The sequence below is a fragment of the Anolis sagrei genome, chromosome 5 (genome assembly GCF_037176765.1).
Source record: "Anolis sagrei isolate rAnoSag1 chromosome 5, rAnoSag1.mat, whole genome shotgun sequence".
In the NCBI taxonomy this organism is placed as follows: Eukaryota; Metazoa; Chordata; class Lepidosauria; order Squamata; family Dactyloidae; genus Anolis; species Anolis sagrei.
This window is the reverse complement of record NC_090025.1, coordinates 23,515,019-23,541,179: the sequence shown is the minus strand read 5'-3', so window position 1 is coordinate 23,541,179 and position 26,161 is coordinate 23,515,019. Positions and strand designations below refer to the sequence as shown.

General features: G+C 40.3%; 1 protein-coding gene across 2 annotated transcripts in view; it reads right to left on the bottom strand.

Moving 5' to 3' along the window:
- Positions 1 to 22,607, bottom strand: part of LOC132776998 (melanopsin-like) — a 59,559-nt gene extending 36,952 nt beyond the window's left edge. For both annotated transcript variants that reach the window (XM_060779222.2, XM_060779223.2), the window contains exon 1: positions 22,315 to 22,607. In XM_060779222.2, coding sequence (XP_060635205.2) covers positions 22,315 to 22,344 — 30 coding nt within the window. In that variant the 5' untranslated portion in view covers positions 22,345 to 22,607. The remainder of the gene's footprint in view (positions 1 to 22,314) is intronic.
- Between the last annotated feature and the right edge of the window lie 3,554 nt (positions 22,608 to 26,161).

Below are 26,161 nucleotides of genomic sequence, written 5' to 3'. Positions count from 1 at the left end.
TCTAAAAATGTGAAGTTCCAACAACACAGTGGTTGGGAAAGGATTCATTCAAATAAGGAAGTGTTTCTGCCTTTCAATACTACTCAAATGCACACACCACTAACCACACAGCCAACTACACAGCAAGTTTCACAGCGGCCTGCTACACAAGTGCAATCAGTTTCACAACAGACTGCACAGCAAAATATACAACCAAGCACATCTCAAGATACACAGTTTGGAACACAAGTGCAAGTGAAGCAAGAATCTGTTTCTAGTCAGTTACAAGGCAGTAGTCCTGTAATTAAAAGGACAGAACCTCAGAAGAGAAAAGCTGAAGCTGAATCTTCTAGTTCAGAAAGTACTAGCTCTAGTAATTCAGAAACTGATGAGACTGATGGAGGAGATAGTACTAGGACCATTCCTAGGCGCAGTTCTAGGACAACTAAGGGTATTCCTCCAAAGAGATACCATTGTGAAGTTGTGAAAATACAAGAACATGACTGGTCTGAACCTCAAAGTTATAAAGAGATGTTGAAAAGAGATGAGACTGAGAGAAATCTTTGGTTAAAAGCAATGCAAAGTGAATTTGATGCTTTGAAAGATTTGCAAGTCATGGAGAAGTCTAAAACAGTTGACAATGTAAAGGTTCTAAGTTGTCGTTGGGTTTATAGACGTAAACAAACAAAGGATGGTGGTTTTTTGTACAAAGCCAGGTTAGTTGCTAGAGGTTTTGAACAGATATATGGAGAAAATTTTAATGAGATATTTAGCCCCACAGTGTCTGGGGAAGCACTAAAAATAACCCTTGCAATTGCCAGTAATAGGAATTTAAAAGTTAAACATTTTGATGTGAATACTGCGTATCTTCATGCAGACTTGGAGGAGAAAGTTTATATATCTGCTATCCCAGGTTTTGAATCTGACCTTCCTGAAGGGACTTATCTTCTTAAGAAAAGTCTTTATGGTCTTAAACAAAGTGCACGTAATTGGAACCTACATTTAGACAAAGTGTTGACAAAGTTGAATTTTGTTGCCAATAGTTTTGATCCTTGTTTGTACTCAAAAGGAAGTGGAGACACACAAATGTTTATTGTAATTTATGTGGATGATGTGTTATGTATTGGATCTGAGGAACAAATTCAGGAAGTATTTCAGAATTTGAGCAAAGTATTGAAAATCAAAAATCTTGGAGATGTTAATAGATATCTTGGCATAAATATTGCCAGAAATGAAAGTGGTTTTGAATTAAACCAAACTGACAAGATTTATGATCTTTTGAGAAGAACCAGAATGGAAAATGCAAACACTGTTAATACACCCATGGCTCTTCAGTTTTTACAACATGTAGATGGAGAAGTGTTTGATAACAATTTCATTTTATCGTTCAGTTATTGGCTCTTTATTGTACATTGCAAACAACACAAGGCCTGACATTTCTTTTTCTGTTGGTATCCTAAGTCAAAGGATTCAAAATCCCTCACATACAGACTGGGCTGGAGTAAAAAGAGTTCTGAGATATTTAAAACAAACTGCTGAAAAAGTTTTCAGAATTTGTCCAGATGACAAAAAGTCTTTAGAAATACATTGCGATAGTTCTTTCGCAAATCTAAAGGAAAATAAATCTGTTACTGGATTTGTAATAAAATACGCAAATACACCAGTGTGCTGGAAGAGCAGAAAACAGAACATTGTGGCATTAAGTACTGGAGAAGCTGAATTCTCAGCGTTGTCTGATGCTTTGACATCAGCAGAATGGCTAGAATCTTTGATTAAAAGTCTGAACATTGATTTAGAATTGCCAATACAAGTTTATGTTGATTCTCAAACCTGCATCGCTTTGGGTAAAAGTCAAAATATGAAAACGAAGTCTAGATACATTAATGTTAGATATTCAAATGTGCAACAATTTGTTAAGGACAAAAGAATTGTTCTCAATTATGTTCCTTCAGTTGAAAATGTTGCAGATATTTTGACGAAACCTCTTACTTGTGAAAAACATAACCAGTTTTGTGAAAAATTGAATTTATGAATGTATAAATATGAACTAATATAATTTTGTGGAGGAGTGTTAGAAGTATTGTAAAATGTGCAAAATTATATTGTTCATTGTATGTATTTGGTTATATTTGTGTAAGTAAGTTTGTGCCTTTAATTGCTGAAATGCTTGTGGTTTGGGTTTGGTCAATTGGGTGCAGGTGGATCTCATTGCTGCTGTTATAATGGTTTGCATCTGCCTGCAGTCTTTAGGTCTTGGTCTTGGATTTGGTTGGAGGTTTTTGTTTAGGGTCTGATGTCTGATTTCTGAGTTTCCACTATGAAGCTATAATAAAGTAAGCTTCTGCTGTAGTATTGTTATTTTTTATTTGATATTATAACTCTGCTGACATATTAGACAAGACATATTCAGATATGATAGGCCCTTGACCTTCTCTGAATATAGCCCAAAGAGGCTGTATTCCTTGACCCTAACATCCAAGTACTAACCAGGCTTGACACTACATAGCTTCCAGGATTGGACAGGATATGGTGCCTTCCATTCTTACAGAAACATGGTACTGACTCAAATAGTGTTGTATAATGATATGCCAAGAATCTCCTGAGGTATATAGTTAGGACAGCAGCACAGCTCTTTATTCCTTTAAGGTATGAAGGAGGAAATATCGGGGCTAAGAAGAAAACTATGGGATCTTTTCATGTGGTCATTGCTTTCCGTATATGAAAGGAAAGAGATGAAGGGTTAAGAAAGGAAAGGAATGAAGTAGTATGCAGCTTAAAGAACTGTGAAATTTTGGCCTGGAATAACTCCTAACCAACAACACAGACTAAAGAAAATCTAGTATACTTGTTCAATAGGAATAGATTGGAAACACGATATAAATGAAGTTGGCCTCTTTCCCAAAAAGTAATAATGTAATATGCCTCAAGTCAATTCAATAAATATCTTTAGTTTATTCATTATTTAAAACTTCTGTACACAACATACATGTTTTGTTGGACCTAAATGAGAAGAGTTTGGACCAAAAAAAAAATGTTGCGGTTACTTGTTTAGAATAAGGAAAAACTATTGGCAAGTAAACAGAACAAGCCTGAAAAGGTATATCCAGTATGCCTCGTTCATATGAGTGCACAAATCAGCTTTTCCCAACAGTATAGTCTCCTGGTATTTTGATTTTCCATTCCCATCAGACACAGAAACAATGGTTAATGAGTGGAAATAGTGGGGGCCGTGTTAGTCTAAAACAACTGGAGTGAAAATTGGGGAAATTGGTGTAAACTATTATGTTAATAATAGGGAAATTACTGTACTGTGCTAGTTTGCATGGCTATCATGCTCTACACGAAAGTACTGTATGCCAGGTTTGCATTCTATTCAACAGTTAAATATATGGAGGAGGAGAAAAAAACTGCATAATCAATCAATCAAAAAAATATTGTATCCTGCTCCCTCTCCCCATGGGGACTCAGGGTAGCTAAAAACATGAAAAAAAATGAAGCAAATGGGCAATATAAACAATGAATCATAAAATAAATTATCATAAAGTCAATAAAGCACAAGTAACATGCTATCTCTAATTAATATATAGTCAGCTCTCCACATTTGATGGTTTAGCTTTTGTGATCGTTCATGGATTTCAGTAATATGATCTCTCTAGGTCAATGGTTCTTAACATGTGAGCTCCCAGATGTTTTGGCCTTCAATCCCCAAAAATCCTAACAGCCGGTAAACTGGCTGGGATTTCTGGGAGTTGTAGGCCAAAAGACAAGTTGAGAACCATTGCTCTAGATCCTCCATGGAGATCCTATGGTATAGCTTGGAGGACCAAACTATTCCTAGAGAGAACATTTCTTGCGGAATATCTAGTTTCTCCATTGTGATTCTATGGCCATCTTCCACTGGATGTTGACTATAGAATCATGGTGATGAACCAGTTTTCTTGAGATGTGTTCACTCATGTAAAAAAAAGTATTTTCTTTTGCAATTTTCCCACGTTTGCAGTGGTCCTGTACCCCAATCCCTCAGAAAGTGGAAACATACAGTTTATATCTAAATATATATGATTTCCATGTTTCTTCCTTCTATAATCATTCAGAACATCGATAGACAGAATTAAGCACACAACACATTTTCTTTTCTTGAAAAAAAAGAACTGAACCGTGTTGGGGGGGGGGCGCAGTATGGGATGCAGAGATGGTAAAACATGTAATCAGTTCCATGAACTGCCGCCTTATGCTCAAATGACTGTATTAATGGATATAAGCTTTTGTGTGGACTGTTGCGTGACAGAAAGCTTTACTTTCTCCAGTCTGTCAAAGAATGATTAAAATGAGGAATGCTGTTTTGCTAACAGCTGCACCAAGTGAAATGTTTAGATGCAGTGGCCACCCTCAAGCTTTAAGACCACAAATGGAAAACTCATTATATTCTAGGAATACAATAGTATTAAATCTGAGGCCAGAATGCATGATGTTACCAATTTCACAATTCTTTCTTTTTCAAGTTGTTCTCTTATCATGTAAAGCAGTTCAAGGAGCAGAGTGATTTGAACCAAGGAAAATGTTATCTGGGTTATATGGCCATGTTCTAGAAGCATTATCTCCTGTGTTTTGACTGCATCTGGGGCAAGCATTCTCACGCTTGAACAACCGCTGAGGATGCTTGCCACAGATGCAGGCGAAATGTCAGGAGAGAATCCTTCTAGAACATGGCCATATATAACAATACACAGCAGCTGAGCAGTTGAGGGAGAGAAGATTTTAAAATAAAATTCTTATACGGGAAAATGTATATATGAAATAAATTCCAACCAGTCGTTGCTTCACCAAAATGTAACAATGACACCACCACTATAGACTCACCAGAAATATAGAGGGAGTATGGTTGTTGAACCAACTGTCTTTTTAAAAGTTAGGAACTGGGAAACACCGGAACTGAGAGACTTGAAATGATTCTTCAAAAGATTTCCGCTGTCACCATATTGTTAATAAACAGGCTGTATTTATGTTGAGAGATTTTTCAGTAACACTCTCTGTGTCACTATAGTTTTCTTTGAGGCTGTTAAAAGTTGACTTGAGTAATGCTTTGACCACAAAGGTATTCACACTGAGGTTGGTATAAGTTGATAAAAAAATAACAAGAACATTTATTGAACAGGCTTGAATAATTCAGGTACAAATGCTTATTGGTTTCTGGTTACGTTTAAGTAAAGATCTTCTGGGTTATAAGTCTTAAAGGTTTCAATACAGAAAATGAATCTCTGAAAGTAACTCCCACAAAAATCCCCCTTAGGAATCTAGCCAAATCCCTGAACTAGACTTCCTTAGGAAAGAACAGACCACTAACGGGGTTCTGCTCCACACAATATTCTAGCTATATCTCTCCATAGCAACTCTGAATACTAAACAAAAGACTGACCCAAAGTTCTTCTTCAAAAAAATTCAAACTGCTCTCGAACATCTTCGCTCTACTTTTTACAAGCTCCAACTCCCAACCGGCAATCTGGGAACTCAAGCCTCAGTTTAAAAGTCACTTTTTTCCTTTAGATCACTTAGGCTCCGCCCCATCTTCCTAACCAATCCTAGCCTTCTAATTTTCCCTCCAAGACTAGAACACGTCCCTTTAAGGCAAACCTAACCTAAGATGGCGTCTCCTTGTCTCACTTCTCTAACACAGATGTTGTGCCTTTGCAAGGTCACCTCCCTTAGGCTTAAGGTAGCCTACCAAGGTAAGGGATTCATTACACCACACAAACCCAGTGATTCCGGACATTAAAGCCTTCGACAATAAAATGAGATCTGTTTATTAAGAAAGGGAGTAGGTGTTTATGCACCAAGCTGTCCAAAATAGGAGCATCTGCATCTTTTAACTCATTGAAAAATGTAGGTGGATCTTGATTTTTAAAAATGTCTAGGAAGGAAAGGGTTGAATAGCACTCAGTATCAAACACTTCATATCTCCAGGGGAGAATCATAGCATTACACAGACTATTTAGTTCTACCTGATTACTTCATTTTTCTAAGTGTAAGCAGAATTATGTGGTTTGAAACAATAGGTTCTTGCTTATATAATAAAACAGAGTGACACTAACTTCATGGATAGACAGCAGCAGCTAGGGCAGAGTTTGAAAAACTTTCTTTTAGAGCTACAACTCCCCAGAATCCCCCATGAACCACTGTTCACTTCTGTTTATTAGTATTTACTTCAATTATATGCTGCGTGGTTTTCAAAATGGCTCACAGCAGAATTAGTAAAGTTATCCCTTCACATTTGCAGTTTTGACTTTTGCAAATTTAATTATTCACAGATTTGATTAAAAATGTTCTCTCTAGAAAACTCTCTCTAGAAATCTCTAGTGTGACTCTATGGCAGTGGTTATCAAAGAGTGCTCTGTGGAGCCCTTGGGGCTCAGTGAAACATACTGAGGGGCTCTACGGTTTCCTCCTCCTTCTCCCTCCTCCTCCAAGCTTTCCCTCCTTTTTTCCTGCTCCTCTCCCTACCTCCATCCCCTTGCCCCCAAAAGCCATTTTTCCTCACCTTCCTCACCACCCAGATCCTTTTCCCCTTGCTTCCTTGCTTCCAAGGTTCCGGCCCAATTTACCTATCTGAACATGTCTCCTCCTACCAACCTTCCAGGAATTTAAGATCTTCTGGGGAGGCCTTGCTCTCGGTCCTGCCTGCCTCACAGATGCATTTGGTGGGGATGAGAGACAGGGCCTTCTCAGTGGTGGCCCCTCAGATGTGGAACTCCCTTCCTGGGGAGATTAGATTGGCCCTCTCCCTCCTGACCTTTAGGAAAAGAATGAAAACCTGGCTGTTCGAGCAAGCTTTTGGAACCTCATTGTAACCAGATAACTCAGAATTGTGAATGAATATGGAATGGCTTAACGATGCAAATGGACATGGATTTTAACCCGGAAGTCATTGATTTTTATAGTTTTAAACTGTTTTATCATGAATTTTTTCATGTGATTTAATCTTTTTTAATTGTTGTATTTATGTGTGTTTGACATCTAATGTTGCCAGTCTGTAGACCACCCTGAGTCACCTTTGAGCTGAAAAGGGCAGGATAAAAGTGTAGTAAATAAATAAATGAATATTTCCCTCCCAAGACTCAAGGGGTGCTTTGATTGTGCTTTTCCTGCATGGCAGAAGGGAGTTGAAGTGGATGGCCCCTGGAGTTTGTTGATGGTGTTGGTTGTTGTTGTTATCATCATCATCACAAAGGCTGGGTAGCCATCTGTTGGAGGTGCTTTAATTGTGCTTTTCTGCATGGCAGAAGGGGTTTGGACTGGATGGCCCCTGGGGACTTCCACTGAAATACTGTTAAGTTTATGTTAGTAAAAAGTGTTCTTCATTTTATACTACTACTGCTGCTGCTGCTGCTGCTACTACCACTACTAGTACTACTACTACTACTCTGCCACCATCTCCCCAAAGGGACTCAAGGTGGCTTATATGGGAACTATGCCCAGCAAAACAAAATAAAATGTGGCACAGTTAATATACATTGCATTACAAGAATTAAAACAATAATTTTAAATATTGCATTGTTCTCTGTTTCCTTTTTTTGCACTACAAATGAGTTATGTGCAGTGTACATATGCATTTTTACATTTTTTAAAATTAGTTCACACAAACACTCTCCATCCATCTGCCACTGGTCTGGCACATCTGTCAAATTATATAAATATACATTATATATAATATATAATGTGATATGTAAACATTTCTTGGGGCTCCAAGAAGAAACGTTTGCTTCAAAAATGGCTCTGTGGCTGAAAAAACCTTCTCTGGTTATGCTGGAGGATCTTGGGATTTTGAAAGTGAATACCTCTTGGAATCTCTATGTACTACAATATGATTTAGTGTTTAGCTTCCAATGGTAGATGACCACAGAATACTGCCAGATGATCTAAAAACTCCTAAAGAGGTATTCTCATATATAAAAACATAGTACTGTCGGAACCTTCACAGTACTGTCGAAGGCTTTCAAATAGCAATTTCTTTATTCACAGTTGATCACTTTCATGGTGGTCCTGTGCCCTTAACCCCAGTGGATGTGAGGGTTGGCTGTGATCCAAAAGTTTAATTTTCCAAACACTGTTAGGGTTAGAATTTGTGACAGATGTCAGTATATATCTTATACTGTCAATAATCTTTAATCTCATTGTATATACTAATCTTTTTTCACATGGAATAAAACACATCAGACTGATTCATGATTTTCATTTAAAGATTTAGAATGGTAAAACAACTAGGTTATTAGTTAGCATGTGAACAAAACTACACATGCAAGCAAGATCCACATCACATTAGTATACTCGCACACACAAAATTCACAGTAGCATATTTAGAAATATTAACACATGTTTGAAGAGATCAAAAAACATAAATAGTGAGGAAATACAGCTTGAGACCTTTTGAATACAGTAAGCTGGATCATTAGGGTGATGAAAATAGCAGTTGCAATCGTTTTGTACTTTAATAGTTTGCTTTGTTTTCCATTCCTGGTTTAACAAAGGGATGGGAGAAAATATGCACCAATTGATTCAAGCAACAAGGATGCAGATCTCAAGCTGTACAAAAGATCAAAACTGCAGCTGATCAGATATAAAAGTTTCGCATAAAATGTGTGATATTCTTAGAAAAAAGCATATATGAGCTCTCTCTTCTTCACTGAGAATCGGTATAGTTCAATGAATCAAACGCTGAGCTTGGATACAGTGGAATATGGAGGTATTTATGACAATGGAGTAGTCAAAATGCTCTGGGGTTTTTCCTTTGACCTTCAAAGGAGCTATCCAAAGTACTGAAATAGGTTGTACACCTTGCGTAGCTCCCTTTAAAAGTCAAACTAAGACTTAGCTGGATTCATTGCACTACTGACATGGAAGTCAGGTCTCACACACATGGAAGTCAGTAAAGATGAATGCATTTTTAGAAATGAAGACACTGATATTGGTCTCTGTGCATTGGTCTGCTGTGTTTAACATGTTCATTAATCTGCCATTAGTTTGGAAAGGTGAGATCAAAAACACTCCATAATAAATTACAGTGGGCACTTGGAATATGCTGGAGTTTGGTTTCAGGACCTCCTGTTTGGCATTAAACTCTGTGGATGCTCAAGTCCCATTCTAGTCAAATCGTGTAGCTTATATAAAACTGAAAATCAAAAACTTGCTTTTGGGGGGAGGGGGTTGGGGGGGGGGTTCAAGCCATGGATTGTTCAATCAGTAGATGCAGAATCCATGGATACAGAGGGTTGACTCCTCTGTACACTAATTCCTATCTACAAAACAAGAAGAGTGGAGTCTCTAAGGCAGGGGTCCCCAAACTAAGGCCCTGGGGCTGGATACAACCCTCCAAGTCATTTACCCGGCCCTCACTCAGGGTCAACCTAAGTCTGAAATGACTTGAAAGCACACAACGGCGGCAACAACAACAACAACTCTATCTCATCAGCCAAAAGCAGGTCCACACTTCCCATTGAAATACTAATAAGTTTATATTTGTTAAAATTGCTCTTCATTTTAATTATTGTATTGTTTTAAAGTGTTTTTGCACTACAAATAAGATATGTGCAGTGTGCAGAGGAATTCATTCATATTTTTTCAAATTATAATCCAGCCCTCCAATAGTTTGAGGGGCTGTGACCTGGGCCTCTGTTTAAAATTTTTGAAGACCTCTGCTCTAAGGTATGTAAACCACTATCTCTATTTTGAAGCAAGTAAAGGGATATAACTGATTATAACAACCTATACAATGTAATGCTACCTTTCTGCTTGGCAGTGCACAAAGGGAACAGTTCAATTTAACATCCAATGTTACCCAACAGTAACCCCAGGAACTCTGGTATATTGACTCTCATGAATCAATGTGGGAGTTTCTCCATGAATTCAGCTGTTTATATTTAATAGAACATGACAGCTATAATTGTGGTTTGTACCAAAGCATGAAAGTGCATAGCACTGATCAATACAAATAAAAAGGTACCTACTGATAGAACTTATATTGGTGTTCTGCTGTTTGCTGAGTCTCCCCCCCCCCCCACCCACCCACCCCCACCCCCGTTCTTCCAAAATTTAATCTTTATATTTAGAGGTCTAGGAAAGGGGTGCTCAATGGCATGTCTATAATAAGGCCCCCTCCCCAGTTAAAAGCCTTTAAAAAATCCTCAGCTGTGAGCCACAGTTGTTTGGGGCTCCCTCCAGCTTGGAACAAAAATGCTTTTAGCACTTTTTGACGTTTGGCAAAAGAATAAATGGGAGAAAGAGGGGAAAAACAACTGTAGCAAATTCAATGTTCAAAATGTATTAAGGTAACAGATCCACTGAAATATTCCATGTGATTCCCAAGCCAGTTCCATGTTATACATAGTTTAGAGTAAAATGCTTAACACTGGGGAACAAATGAACATGCTGTTAATTATACAAGACATTCTACCATGACATTACAATGCCAAAGAATTGGCAATTCCAGAACCTACATAGTCAGCTTGGATGAATGAACAGGTAGATAGTAAATAGAAAAGGTCCTGGACAGTTTTGAAATCAAAATACTGCAAGGCCAACAACTGTAAGAAACACTTAACCCAATACAATTGCGCTCATACTTTGTAATTTAATGAGAGTCTTGTGTATGTTTCAACAATTGGAGGGTATAACCCTTTTCTGTCCATTCAGCTTCCATTCACTTTTCAAGACTTTTTTAAAAAAAGATGTCAAACTATTAATTAATCAAGGGAGTTGAGCATTGGACTAGGGTTTAAGTCCAGAGTTGAAATCCCTCTGAGCCATGGAAGCCTACTAGACTACCTTGGATAAATTAGACTGTATTAGTCTCAGAGGAAGGCAAAGACCCTCTGAACAAATCTTGAAAATAGAATCTCATGAGACAATTGCCTTTGGAAATAGAAATGACTTGAAGACACATAGCAACCAACTTTTGATAGGCCACATGAGTAAACAATTCCCTTTTGGCTGGGAATCAAGTGCACCTAGTAGCTTTGATGCAAATCTGCTCAGAACATTATGTTAAATTTGAAAAAGCTGTTCAACAAGCTGAACCCTTTCCCCAAATTGCATTCAGCATTTTGGTGGCTCATTAAAAGTTGAAAGTAAAACTCATAGGAGATCTGTCAAAATGGAAGCCACCAGCCATGACTGGAAAGAGCAGAAACAGCTGGTTATTTTTAGTTTGCTCTGTTCAAGATTTGTCCACATTCAGCAATTGAAATGCAAGCACAGAAACAGATGACTCATTTGAAATTCAGAACAGACCCATTAGATGCACTAGACTGCTATCATCACGTCAGAATGATACTATAAAGTGGTCATAAGAATCCCATCTTTCACTTCAAAAGAAGTGTTTCCAAACTTTGCAGATGCACTAGGAATTGCATTGGAAACAGAAACGATATGGCATTGAAAAGAAAAGTCATCTAAATGTGTAGTACTCTTGTGAGGTGTGTGTGTCTGTGTATAACAATTTCAGGGAACAAACATTGTAAAGGTATGTCAAATAGTTTGACCATATGAAATTATATGAATTTTAAAATTACTTGCAAGCTAGTCATTCCCTGGGGCTTAGTGATCCATAGTATTGAAAGGACCCTTGGTATAACTGTGCATTGTGTCAAAAACCTTCAAATTAAGCCAGTATAATACTATTTATATGAATCAGCAAACATCAAACAACATATTTTCCAAAATGTTACAAATACAGAAAATATCTCCAATGCTAAAATGTACTTTCACCATTTTTAAATGGTCAATATATTTGTACTTTTCATTCCTGTGTACATTTGTACATTTACACATGAATGCTAAATGACTGCTTAAAAAGGTAGGGAAGTGTAATTTGTATTTTGAATCTGAAATATAGCCTTATTGTTCTCTTCAGCTGTGAAAATGCTATTTATACTCTTACATTCCTGGCTGAAATTTAGAATTGTTTACTCTTTTATGCCCTCCGGTCATTACATCTTCCTAACATAATCTCCAACAGAAGGTATGAATTCATGAATTTTTATTATAGTGAAAACAAGCATTTTGTGGTCAGCAAAATGCACTGCAAGTAATTAGGGTCATTTGTTTTCCATGTTTTTGTTCTTTAGACCATGGTCTAAGTATAGCTTGTTAATGAACTATAAACACAAAATCAGAATACATTAGTAGAAATTTAGCAAATATCACATACATGACCTTTTCTATTTGAATGTCAAATACTCAAATCCACATTTCTGCAAATAAAGCGCATGAAGTATGCCAGGAACTCAATGAACATATAATTACAAACTGAGCATAAATATAATTGTGAAATAAATTCAACAAAGTTCAGGAAGTTTTAATTTTCTAGAAAAAAAACTTGGAGCAAAATATCTTATGCCGTAATCCAAACCATTAGATGATATAGATCATGAAGAAAGATTAGCAGCAATGGGGACTTGAACCAGTGCAAGACAACAAATGATGGCACTGAAGGAGCACAACAAAATACCATACTTGATGAATTATATCGTATTGTTGTGGCTGCTACCATATGCACTGCTGTGAAACCGAGGGCCCTTCCCCACAGCCCTATATCCCAGAATATCAAAGCAGAAAATTGCACAATGCCTTCCTTGAACTGGGTTATCTGAGTCCACACTGATATATATTTCAATTCAAAGCAGAGAATGTGGGATTTTATTCAGCTGTGTGAAAGGGGCCTCAGATGTAGGTCAAAAGGAGGGAAGCAACAAGGACTGGGCAGTGAAGCAACAGCATGACCCCAATTCTTTCTCTGTCAACAGCTGGCAAATGCTGAGTAAGTACCTTGCCTTGGTTAGTCAGCGCCAGCACACAGAAGGGCAAATGAGTCCTTGAAGACTGGCTGGAGCTAAGCAAAGATGAACAGAAAGTGGCAGTCAATAGTGACCAAAGCTATAGTCCAGTGGTTCTCAACCTGTGGGTCCCCAGATGTTTTGGCCTTCAACTCCCAGAAATCCTAACAGCTGGTGAACTGGCTGGGATTTCTGGGAGTTGTAGGCCAAAACACCTGGGGACACACAGGTTGAGAACCACTGCTATACCCTAAAGTTGAAAATGGATATAATTTAGAAAGCAGTAACAGATAATCAGTAGGTCTTTGGTTTTCACCAGGTGTGAGACAACCCAATCACATAACTTCCAGAATAAAACAGAGCCTTAAGCAGCAATCTAGTCCTTACTTCTTTTCATTTATTTCAATGAATAAACTACTCCCACTTTATTACTACTAAACTGCTAATACTATTATTCATTTCATTAGTACTTCAAGCATCCTCATAGTAATTCAAAGCGACTAACTCTGTTTAAATCATAACCTACAAGTATCTAAAATAAATCAGAAATGCTAGCTTTTAAAAAGCCAATAAAAATAATATAAACTAGTAGCATAGAGCCCCCAGTGGCACAATGGGTTAAACCTTTGTGCCAGTAGGACTGAAGACCGTCAGGTCAGAGGTTCGAATCCGGGAAGAGCATGGATGAGCTCCCTCTGTCAGCTCCAGCTACCCATGCAGGCATGAGAGAAGCCTCCCACAAGGATGGTAAAACATCAAAAAAAAAAACATTTGGGCATCCCCCTGGGCAATGTCCTTGCAGACTGCAAATTCTCTTACACCAGAAGCGACTTGCAGTTTCCCAAGTCGCTCCTGACATGGAAAAACAAACTAGTAGTATAACCTCATAACATGGGGTCTCAACTTAGAACTTTTTGGGAATTCTAAAGGTAGCAAGAAAAAAAGGAATGAATAGGTACAGAGGCGGCCCTAGGTAATTTTCAACGGTAAGCAAACAGTATTTTGGCGCCCCCCCCCCCCCCAACCAATCATTGATATATATTTTCTGTTTGTCGTGGGAGTTCTGTGTGCCATATTTGGTTCAATTCCATCATTGGTGGAGTTCAGAATGCTCTTTGATTGTAGGTGAACTATACATCCCAGTAACTACACTTGCTGAATTTGCTCCCTTGCCTGGCCCGCTTTGGGTCCGGAGGCATGTGCACCAAAAGTCACCTCTTCTCCTGACTTTCTCCTCAGTCATTGGGACCGACAGAGAGAGAGACAGAGAGAGAGGTGGAGATGCCCACCTTTCAGGAAGGTAGGCGCAAAACAAAGGAGGGAGCGGAGGTGGGAGATACCTCCAGCCGGAGGAGGTCTCTCTCTCTCTCTCTTTCTCTCTCTCTCTCTTCAGCCATTGGGACCAATGCGCCTACCTTCAGGAGAAGAGGCGACTTTTGGTGCGCATGCTGGGGTCTTCAGACACACCTCCGGACCCGAAGCAGGCCAGACGTGGCAGCTCCGCCCCTTGGTCCACCCGCGTATTGGGGAAAGGAGAGGAGGCGGGTGGAGCGCCGGGGGATCGGGAAAGGGAGCCGGTCATGGGGAAGGGATCGAACGCTGAGAACAATTGAGCGCCGGCTCTGCTCGCACACCCGGTGGCCAGGTGGAGCAGGAATGAGAGGGGCTAGGCGAGGCTCAAGGGCCCGGCCCCTTTGGGAAGAGGATCACCTGGCAGCGAGGCAAGAAAGCCGAGGCTCCCCCCGGACTGCTAGGGCTGTTGTAAGCTGAGGGGGCGCTCCTCAAGTCGCGGTCGAGGGGCATTTACAGAGGCGCCTCTGCGCCCCTGGCAAAAAAAAGTGTTCTGCGACCGCTTACTTCGCGTAATGGACGAGCCGCCCCTGAATAGGTAATCTTTGGCAACAGGTAAGGGGTCTACTTGAAAAGCTTAAGCTGCTTGCTCAGGCCATTTGTTCTGCTGGTTGCTAAGTCTAAATATAACAATGATTTAGCACAAGAATTCATTTGCATTGGATTAAAGACAAGGTCTTTAGTCCCAATGGAATCACATGAGTTCTTCTGGATCAGCATTTTATGGATGCTATGAACCAATAAGTCAGTGCATTAAATGGACCAATTATCTGGTGTTCTCTGTAATGTTTAGAAGCTGTTTCTGGCGCTTAACTAAAATCTGCTGTTTCACATTTTCCACCTGTTAGTCTAGAACTGTCATTAGAAGCAACAGGAGTAGTGGTTCATTCAATTTTGCCTGCCAGCTCTTCATATATATGTGGAGAAGACAGTTATCATATATCTCCTTGTTCTTCATTATTTGACTACTCTTCCCATCCTTCCATAGTGGTGTCAAGGTACTTAACCACTCAGAGGCCAAAGTAGCTCATTTTCTATATTTTTCTGTTTTTTAATGATTGCCCATAACAAGGCTATAATGAAAGATGGCATGCAACACTCAAACTAGGTTCAACTGTTGGAATGAGGACTCATTACTAGAATGACAAGTTATCCTCTGGAATTGTGCTATTTGTAAACAACAGGCAAAACATGCATGGCATGAGGCCCACACTTGTAAAGCCTCCTTCCAAAAAAAGCATGGATTTACAAAATACACAAGATGGAAAATCCACTTCAGCCACCCCCCCCCCCCCAGCTTTTCTCTTAATGCAATTACCATAGCAAGTGAATAAAAAAATAACTCAGTTTTTTATATGGTACATGCTGAGAAAAGCGAAGGGATGGATTAGGAACCCCAAATTTTGCATATTCATTATAAAAATGTGGAAGGGAACCATACAAAGGCAATTACTTTTTATATATGCACTGTGTCATCATAACTGCAATATTCTCCTCATCTTCATGTAGAACTTCTTGTTCCACTATGGCCTCTTATAGAATTGTGTATTGTAATACCAATGTATTTGAATAAACAATAAGTATGAAAGGATAGTCACACGTGTCCAAATTATGCTGGATGCAGGGCTAATTAGAATTTTGTGTCCCTTCTTTTGCGACTTTACTCCAATTAGAAGAATGTCTTTAGTGTCCCTCTTACTTTTTCTAGCAATTCTTGAGTGGCTATCATTAAGGTACCCTGAGGAATAATTTTCACTCATTGATGTGTACTTTTCTCTACAATTAGTATTATATTTTGTCTGTAATGTTATAGTATCCACTTAGTTGTGGTAGCTAGAATTCACTGCACAAAAATGCTTTTTTTTTTTTTTTTTGCATCTCTACACACATCTATACAATGAATGCTTTGCATAAAGGAATGACAATTTATCATGAAATATTCTGAAATAGATTATGATACCACCAGAGGTAGTAAGTAAATAGTAGAACAAATGTGAGAAAGAGATATTGACTGGGGAATGCAAAACTCTCTTGTTACAAGAATTCTAGTGGCTGTGTGTCAATTTCTGATAGAGAAGAGAGAAAGAACAGAATTATTATTCTTTCCCATGACACTTAATCATGGTTAATGATAGTATCATTGGTTTCCTCAGCAGATCTTAAAGTGAACCACATGGGAAAAGGATGTTTCTACTGTATATTTAGCTAAGCTATTTGGGGATTTATAATCTAGCTAGCATCTTGCATTCTAATAAGAAGAGAACAGGAAACGGGTGAAGATTTTTTTTGTCTCATCCCAATTTTATGAAGTACCTCTTTCTATGCGAGCAGAAGCTTATGAATATAGTTCAGCTGTGATGTTTTGTTGAGGTTTGCAGAAGTTTGGTCTTAAGATGCTGAAGATGTAGTGAAGATTGTTGTATTCATTACTTCTGCACTTCCCAGGTAACTATCTGGCTGCAGCTCATTAAACCAGCTGAAGTTTCTAAACATGCTTCAAAGAAAGCCTCATATAACCATGTTACAAATAAGCAGAGAACACATCTCACAAACCAAATAATTACTGAATTGTTTTGCACAATGCTCAATCATAACTGATCGCTACAGGAAAAAACTTCCACAACCCCTCGATTTAGACACTTTCCTTTTTACATTAGCAAGAATCCCCCATTTGTACATAATGCTTTGTTCAAACATGTCAAAAAGCAAACCAGGGCCTACTACCTGGCCTGTCAACAAAAGACAGATTAAACGGCCCATGACTCTTTGGGGTTTCACTATTAACAGAATCATAGACTCATAGAATTGGAAGAGACCTTGTGAGCCATCCAGTCCAACCCCCTGCCAAGAAGCAGAAAAATCGCTTTCAAGGCACCCCCGACAGATGGCCACCCAGCCTTGGTTTAAAATTCTTCAAAGAGGAGCCTCCACCACACTCTGTGTCAGAGAGTTCCACTGCTGAACAGCTCTCACAGTTAGGAAGTTCTTCCTCATGTTCAGATGTAATCTCCTTTCTTGGAGTTTGAAGCCATTGTTCCGCGTCCTAGTCTCCAGGGCAGCAGAAAACAAGCTTGCTCCCTCCTCCCTATAACTTCCCCTCACATATTTATACATGACCTTCATTATCAATATAATCTAATTGATATCCGTGCATAAATGCATTAAATATTTAGTTAGCCTCCTTGCAAAAACTACACGTGATAGAGAAAAAATAAACACAGATCTGAATTCAGCACAAAAAAACGCTGTAAGAATGATCTAAAATTATATCTGATGAAAAATACTTGTTGGCTTGTGTTACACCAGTGGTTCTCAACTTGTGGGTCCCCAGGTGTTTTGGCCTACAACTCCCAAAAATCCCAGCCACTTTACCAGCTGTTAGGATTTCTGGGAGTTGAAGGCCAAAACATCTGGGGACCCACAGGTTGAGAACCACTGTGTTACACCAATATGATGCGAAATGTGCAGACTTTACAGTAGTCCACTATAATGTACCATTCATCATATTTTAAAACGTTGATGGGAAAAAATAAAGACATATTTAAAATCAGCATAAAATTGATTTAAACTGTGCTACATTCATTTCTGATAATTACAAAAAGTTTGATTTTGTTGGCTTGTGTTATTATTCCAGCAAATTGGTAGATGCAGAAGAGCTCTGTTATTGGGTTGCTTTTAGCACACAGTGGTTTGTTCAGAAAGGTGAGGAAGAAGGCAATGAATCAAGCCTGCTTCAGATGACCCCACACCAGGTTGATCCTTTGCTCTTGCTTCTTTTCCCTTTCAATGCAATTTAAATAGGCTCTAGATTAAATTCAATGGCCCTTTATTAACCCAATTCTCTATGTCTGGTTTCATTATGCCATAGTTTGTCTTGTTCAACTGCCATGAGAATTAAATGTGATCATTGTAGCAAATGATAGGCTTATGATGCATTGGGTGAAACCATCTAAATTGTTTAAGACTTGATTTAAGAAAGGACTAAAACATCAAGATAATTACTTTGCCCACTGTTGTATATTGCTTGTATTTGTTAAAACAAGTGCTTGTTTTCTCATAGCTTAAAATCTAGACCAGGGGTCCTCAAAACTAAGGCCCGAGGGCCGGATACGACCCTCCAAGGTTATTTACCTGGCCCTCACTCAGGGTCAACCTAAGTCTGGAATGACTTGAAAGCACACAACAACAACAACAACAACAGCAACAGCAACAGCAACAGCAACAACAATCCTATCTTATCAGCCAAAAGCACACAATTCGTAAATGATACAATAATGACAAAAAAGGTTTTTCATTCAGCCAGATTTATAATCCAGTTAAATGAATTGTATGTCATCATCTTGCAACTATTAATGGGATGAATTTCAATTTAAATCCAAATTCTTTGACATAATTGGGGTAGATCTGTTATTGCAAGTTAGAAGATGATCTTGAAGGATTTTAGCCATAGGGATTACAGCAAACAAGTCATGAATTTCAGTTAGCTAACAAACAAACCCAATGATGAAACTGCAGTGTGCAGCCTCACTTTTTAATGATTCAAAAAATCATTACAAATTTTCATGCAAAAGGGAAACTGTAGGTTATTCAAAAAAGGAGTGCATAGATGTTTATCATTCCCTGCTCATGTGTAGAAAAAAAGAATGAGGGAATCACAAAAGCCCAGGGCTCATTACACACCACTTTTAATAATTAAAACTATACCAAGTTTCTAAACCAAATCAGCTGAAAAATTTCTGTCCATTTTTTTGTTCATTTCCAAGATACTATTTTGTGTGTGGGTGTCAGGAGCAACTTGAGAAACTTGTGTGAGTTAATTGAGAGAATTGGCTGCCTGCAAGGACGTTGCCCAGGGGACGCCCAGATGATTTGATGTTTTATCTTTGTGGGATAAGGGGGAGCTGGAACTGACAGAGGGAGTTGGATTTGAACCTCTGACTTGTCGTTTTCAGTCCTGCAGGCACAAGGCTTTAACCCATTGTGCCTCCAGGGGCTCCCCAGATATCATTCTGATAAAGCTTTTATGTTAGAGAAATCAAATCTTTATACAAACATGAGTCACAATCTGATATTATTCCCCCATTTGTATCATTTGTGCATGACTATATGAACACGGAGGTACCTTTCTGTGTTGTTATTAGTCCTCCAGCATGCAGTATTGGTGGGATTGATAATTCTGAATGTTTCAAACACCTGTGTGGGCAAAATACTACTTCTTGCCAATAGTGAGTCAAAAGGTATCAGCATGCAAACAGGTTTGTAAAGGCAATATTTAACATCTATATCAAAAAGCAATTTAATGCACCATGGTACACTTATTAGAAAGATGTAAAATACAAAATGAGTCAGCACAACATAGTGGTTTTGGTATTGGGCCATGATCAGGGGTTAAATCTTTGCTCAGACAAGAATATATATATATCTGCAACTTTTACTAAACCAAACACACTCCACAGACCTTCTTTTGCCCCAAACTAGTTCTTTAGCATACATTAGTCATAAAAATATTGCTCCTTTTAACAGAATTTAGAATTGTTCTAAAATGTAGCTTTTTAAGGAGACAACTTGGGTCATGTGCATATGGGAAATCATCTATTTTGAATTATAAATATCCCCACCCCACCCAACTAGCTGATTTTTATTCAAATAGCCACCTCAGTCAGATAGCTGCTTGAGATATCAACTCAGTGACACCTGTACACAGACACATTGATGCTACATTGCTTCATCATCAACCTACTTTCAACACATCTGAATGCCACTGAAGTTAACATTCAGTCAGTGAAAGACACTGAGATTTGCACTGAAGCCACCCATGACCCATTCACTCCCTAAATTTTCAGGAAAGGATAGATGGTTCCTCATCAGCACAAGGATAAAAGTAGCTGGAATTTCCACATATGTGTGTGTGGGTGTCTTTAAGTCACCTGTTGACTTCTGTGTTTTTCAAAGGGGTTTTTTTTTTTTACAAAGAATGCCCAGAGGTGGATTTGCTAGTACTTTCTTCTGAAATGGAGGCATTTGAGTACTAAGTATCCCAGCCGACCCTACTAAGGGCCCTTCCACACAGCCATATAACCCAGAATATCAAGGCAGAAAATCCCACAATATCTGCTTTGAACTGGGTTATCTGAGTCCACACTATCATATATTCCAGTTCAAAGCAGATAATGTGGATTTTTTATTCAACTGTGTGGAAGGAGCCTTAGTTTCCAAGATCAGACAGGAGCCTCCAGATATTGAGGCCTCATATCAAACTTATACAGCATCTTAAAAGACTGACAAGTCACATAATGTAATGTCAAACACCAGGAAGCTGCAAATTCAAATTCTAGCTTGGGTCAGGTGGTAAATTAGGAGGATAGTGAAGGTGTCTGATCATGTGTAGCCCTGAGCTCTTTGTAGGAAATGCAGAAACATACAAGTCAAGAATACATAACAGATCATGGTTACAGCCCCGTATTTGAGACCAAATCTTATGATGGTCAACTGAACTTACAAGTCAAGAACATAACAGATCATGTTTACAGTCCTTTACCTGAGACCAAACCATATGACACTCAACTGGACTCCGAATAGAAATATAGTGTTCCTCCCTACTTTAGAGGAACATCTTCCCCCCATGTAGACTAGTGCTTTTCAATTGTTGGTCCTACAGGTGTTGAGTGCCTTGAACCCCAAGAAGATGAAACCAGTCCATACTCCAGGAAATAAAGCCCAACTGTTCACTGGAGGGAAGGACATTAGATGAAGCAATTTGGCCACATAATGTGAAGACAGGAAAGCTTGGAGAAGACAATGATACTGGTGAAAATGAAAGGAAAAAGTAAGAGGGGCTGACCAAGGGCAAGATGGATGGATGGGATTCTTGAAGTGACTGGCTTGACTATGAAGGAACTGGGAGTGGCCAGAGTCAACAGGGAGCTCTGGTGTGGTGTGGTCCATGAGGTCACAAAGAGTCGGAAGCAACTGAATGAATCAACAACAACAACAGGTGTTTGAGACTTCAACTCCCAGAAGCTGCATCAAGCTTGGATGACTGTAAGGAATACTGGGAGCTGACATCCAAAACATCTGGGGGACTGTGTTGTTGAAGGCTTTCATGGCCAGAATCACTGGGTTGTTGTTGATTTTTCAAGATGTATAGCCATGTTCCAGAAGTATTATCTCCTGACATTTTGCCTGCATCTATGGCATCTAGAACATGGCCATACAGCCTGAAAAACAACAACCCATCTGGGGAACCACTGGTCTAGGCTTCACACTGGAGAATTAATGCAGTTTGACACACTTTAACAGCTATGACTGAATGGTATGAAATTGTGGGAGTTGTAGCTTTTCAATATATTTAGCCTTCTCTGGGAAATTGTCCTGCTGCCTCCCAGTACTATGAATTTCAGGATTCCATAGCAGTCCATGTGCTCTCAAGCTGCTTCAATGCACCAAAGGGCTTGATATGGGTGCTGCAAAAGTTCCATAGTCTAGACCTGGCATGGGTAAACTTCCAGATGTTTTGGGCTTCAACTCCCATAATTCCTAGCAGCCAATTGTAGGCGTTGAAGTCCAAAACACCTGCAGGGAGGACCCAAGTTGGCTCATGCCTGGTCCAGACAATCCCTCTCCAGCCCTAGCTTCTCTCCCCCAAGGGCTACTCATTGAAGTTCCATGTTTTGGACTTCAACTCCCATCATTCCTAGCAGTAGGTGTTGAAGTCCAAAACACCTGGAGGGAGGATCCAAGCTGGCTCATGCCTGGTCCAGACGCTCCCTCTCCAGCCCTAGCTTCTCTTCTCTCCCCCAAGGGCTACTCACTGAACTTCCATATGTTTTGGACTTCAACTCCAATAATTCCTAGCAGCCAATTGTAGGTGTTGAAGTCCAAAACACCTGGAGGGAGGACCGAAGTTGGCCCATGCCTGGTCTAAACGCTCCCTTCTAGCCGTAGCTTCTCTTCTCTCCCCCAAGGGCTACTCACTGAACTTCCAGATGTTTTCGATTTCAACTCCCATAATTCCTAGCAGCCAATAGTAGGTGTTGAAGCCTAAAACACCTGGAGGGAGGGCCGAAGTTGGCCCATGCCAGGTCTAGACGCTCCCTCTCCAACCCTAGCTTCTCTTTCCAAAGGACCACTGAGCCCACCCTTGGCCTGGGCTCCTTCTCACCTGCTGGGGCCCCTCTGAGGCGTTCGCCATGCCTTGGTCCAGGCGTGGAAGGATCCCTGCGCTCTCACTCTTCGCCCGACTTCATGCTTCCCGGCGGTTCAAAACTCCCGGAGTGATGCGAGCCTCTCCTTGATCTTCGTCTGGAGGAGAGAAGCGCTTGGCTTTGAGGCTTCCCGCCTCGATGGAGAGGAGGCAGGAGGCTCTGTGTCCGCCCAGCCGCCCACGACGGGCTATATAACCTCGCCGGCGCGCGCGGGTCATCCTGATCAATGAGTCCGGCAGGCGCGCGCACGCGTACTCGCTCTGGTTGGGGCTTCCTCCGGGATATTGCCCCCCCTCCTCTTCCTCCTCCTCCTCCTCCTCTTCCTCCTCTCTCCCCACCAGGATAAGCCATTGGGGGCAGAGTCAGCAGGGAGGGAAAGCGAGAGGGCGGAGCAGCCATCACCCTTTCCATAAGCCACAACACACGTCCCTAACCCTAACCCTTTCCCCAGACAGAGCTGGGGTGTTACTCACCGTGATCAAAGTGGCTGTGACACCAGCTCCGGGCGAAGGGTCCCCGCCGGGAAGGAAGGAAGCCAGCCAGCGCGTCAGGGGATGAGATGTAAGCTAGGCTGCTTGTTCTGCTTACTGCAGCCCAGCTTCCCTTTTGCAACACCAGCCCAGCTGGAAGGAACACCAAAGGCCATCCAGGCTGACACTCTCTCTGCATCCCTAGGCTTCATTTCAAGCAGTCTTTCTCAACCTTCCCTTAATACAGTTCCTCAACACAGAAGGAATCCCTCTGGAGCATTGCAGCGCACCCAAATACCTGGGAGTCACTCTGGACCGTTCTCTGACCTACAAGAAGCACTGCCTGAACATCAAACAAAAAGTGGGTACTAGAAACAATACCATACGAAAGCTGACTGGCACAACCTGGGGATCACAACCAGATACAGTGAAGACATCTGCCCTTGCGCTATGCTACTCTGCTGCTGAGTATGCATGCCCAGTGTGGAACACATCTCACCACACTAAAACAGTGGATGTGGCTCTTAATGAGACATGCCGCATTATCACAGGGTGTCTGCGCCCTACACCACTGGAGAAATTACACTGCTTAGCCGGTATTGCACCACCTGACATCCATCGGGAAGTTGCAGCCAATAGTGAAAGGACCAAGGCAGAGACATCTCCAGCTCATCCCTTGTTTGGGTATCAGCCAGCACGTCAATGACTCAAATCAATAAATAGTTTTCTTAGATCTACAGAGACACTCGCTGGAACATCTCAGCAAGCGAGAGTTCAAAAGTGGCAGGCTCAAACCCAAAACCTCAATCCGTGGGTGATACCAGATGAGAGACTCCCCACTGGGCACACAGAGGACTGGGTGACTTGGAAGGCGCTGAACAGACTGCGCTCTGGCACCACGAGATGCAGAGCCAATCTTAAGAAATGGGGCCACAAAGTTGAATCCACGACATGCGAGTGTGGAGAAGAGCAAACCACTGACCACCTTCTGCAATGCAACCTGAGCCCTGCCACATGCACAAGGGAGGACCTTCTTGCAGCAACACCAGAGGCACTCCAAGTGGCCAGATACTGGTCAAAGGACATTTAACCAGCTACCAAGTTTGCAAAATTTGTGTTTTTTTAAATCTGTCTGTTTTGTTCTGTTAGAAATGTAATACAATGTTCTGGTTGCAGATGACACGATAAATAAATAAAAATAAATGTGACCGACCTCAACCATCAAATTATTTTTGTTGCTACTTCACAACTACTACTACTGTTATGAATCACATAGATGCTTTTGAGCTGTGGTGTTGGAGGAAAGTGCTGAGAGTGCCTTGGACTGCGAGAAGATCCAACCAGTCCATCCTCCAGGAAATAAAGCCCGACTGCTCACTGGAGGGAAAGATACTAGAGACAAAGCTGAAGTATTTTGGCCACATCATGAGGAGACAGCAAAGCCTAGAGAAGACAATTATGCTGGGGAAAGTGGAAGAGGGGCCAACCAAGGGCAAGATGGATGGACGGCATCCTTGAAGTGACTGGACTGACCTTGAAGGAGCTGGGGGTGGTGACGGCCGACAGGGAGCTCTGGCGTGGGCTAGTCCATGAGGTCACGAAGAGTCGGAGACGACTGAACGAATGAACAACAACAACATGAATCACAATGTAAATATCTGATATTAAGGATGTATTTTCATCCACTGTACCAGATTTGGCATAAATACCCAATACACTCAAATTTGAATACTGGCGGGCTTGGGGGGGGGGGGGTTGATTTTGTCATTTGGGGGTTGTAGCTGCTGGGATTTATAGTTAACCTACAATCAAAGAGTATTCTGAACTCAACCAATGATGCAATTGAACTAAACTTGGCACACAGAGCTCCCAAGACCAACAGAAAATAATGGAAAGATTTGGCGGGCATTGGCCTTGAGTTTTGGAATCACAGAGCTGGAAGAGACCTCATGGGCCATCCAGTGCCAAGAAGCAGGAAAATTGCATTCAAAGCACCCCTGACAGATGGCCATCCAGCCTGTTTAAAAGCCTCCAAAGAAGCCTCCACCACACTCCAGGGCAGAGAGTTCCACTGCTGAATAGCTTTCACAGTCATAGCTGCAAGGCTATTAAATGCTAAACAAAGTGGTCAATTGCAACATTCACATTTGCCTCAAACAGACAAGACTTCTTTCTCCCACCTTGGGCATTATTCCAGAGATCTATAAACATCACTTGCCTTGTTTCCAACAGGCCTCTCAACCTCTGAGGATGCCTGCCATAGATGTGGGTAAAATGTCAGGAGAGAATGCTTTTGGAACTTAGCCATACAGCATGGAAAACTCACAGCAACACAGTGATTCTGGCCATGAAAGCCTTTGACAACAAATAGAGAAATTATCAATTTATAACATGAATAATTTATTTATTTTTCTTATATAAAGTAATCTGCTGATCCCAGGTTGTAACCAATTCAATTATTGTAATTGTTTCTGTAGGTATTTGCTGTGAGTTGAAAGAGCTCAAAAGGTCTCTGACTTTTGAATAAAAGTGCATCTAAATTACTTCAGCTCTTACGTACAAAAATATGTGATAAATCACAGTCATTCTAGTCAAGATCTTGCATAAGGTTTATCATGAAAATTACTTTGCATCCATAGCCTTACTACCTTTTACATTTCTCCAGGAATTTGGATTCTTCTCTTGTGTCCATCATGGATGTATTGCTCTTAGCTTTTAGGAGATTACTAAGATCCTCAACTAAAATCCAGATTATGATTAAATCTACAAAAATGCTTTATTAATCAATACAATGTGTTCTCTGCATCACACAAATCCTATTCTAGCTTTTTCTACTATTTGGATACAAATACATTGTATTTACTGGTAAGTGCAATATCATGTTCATGACAATTTTGCCCCGGAAATGCTTTTTTAATCTGCAAGGCATTTGCCTATAAATAGATAAGTCAAAGCCCACCCGCAAACATTTAAGGTTATAAATACCTCAACACTTCATCAGTATCCCAAAAGTTCAGAAAATGATAATGTTCTGATTTTTTAAAAATGTATAAAGAAGGAATATAGAACCTGTTGCTCTCCACTCAATGCCACAATAAAGCTTATTTCTTTTTTGACTGATGATCATAATAGCTGGGGATGATGGAAAGGACTGTCTAGCAATGTCTAAGGTAGGTGTGGGCAAACTTTGGCCTTCCAGGTGTTTTGGACTTCAACTCCCATGATTCCTAATAGCCATGCCTGGTCTAGGGGGCCACATTCCCCTCCACTGCTGTTTTAAAGACTGGCAAGTATGTGCATGCCTACTTGGAAGTAGGTCTACTGATTTCAGTCA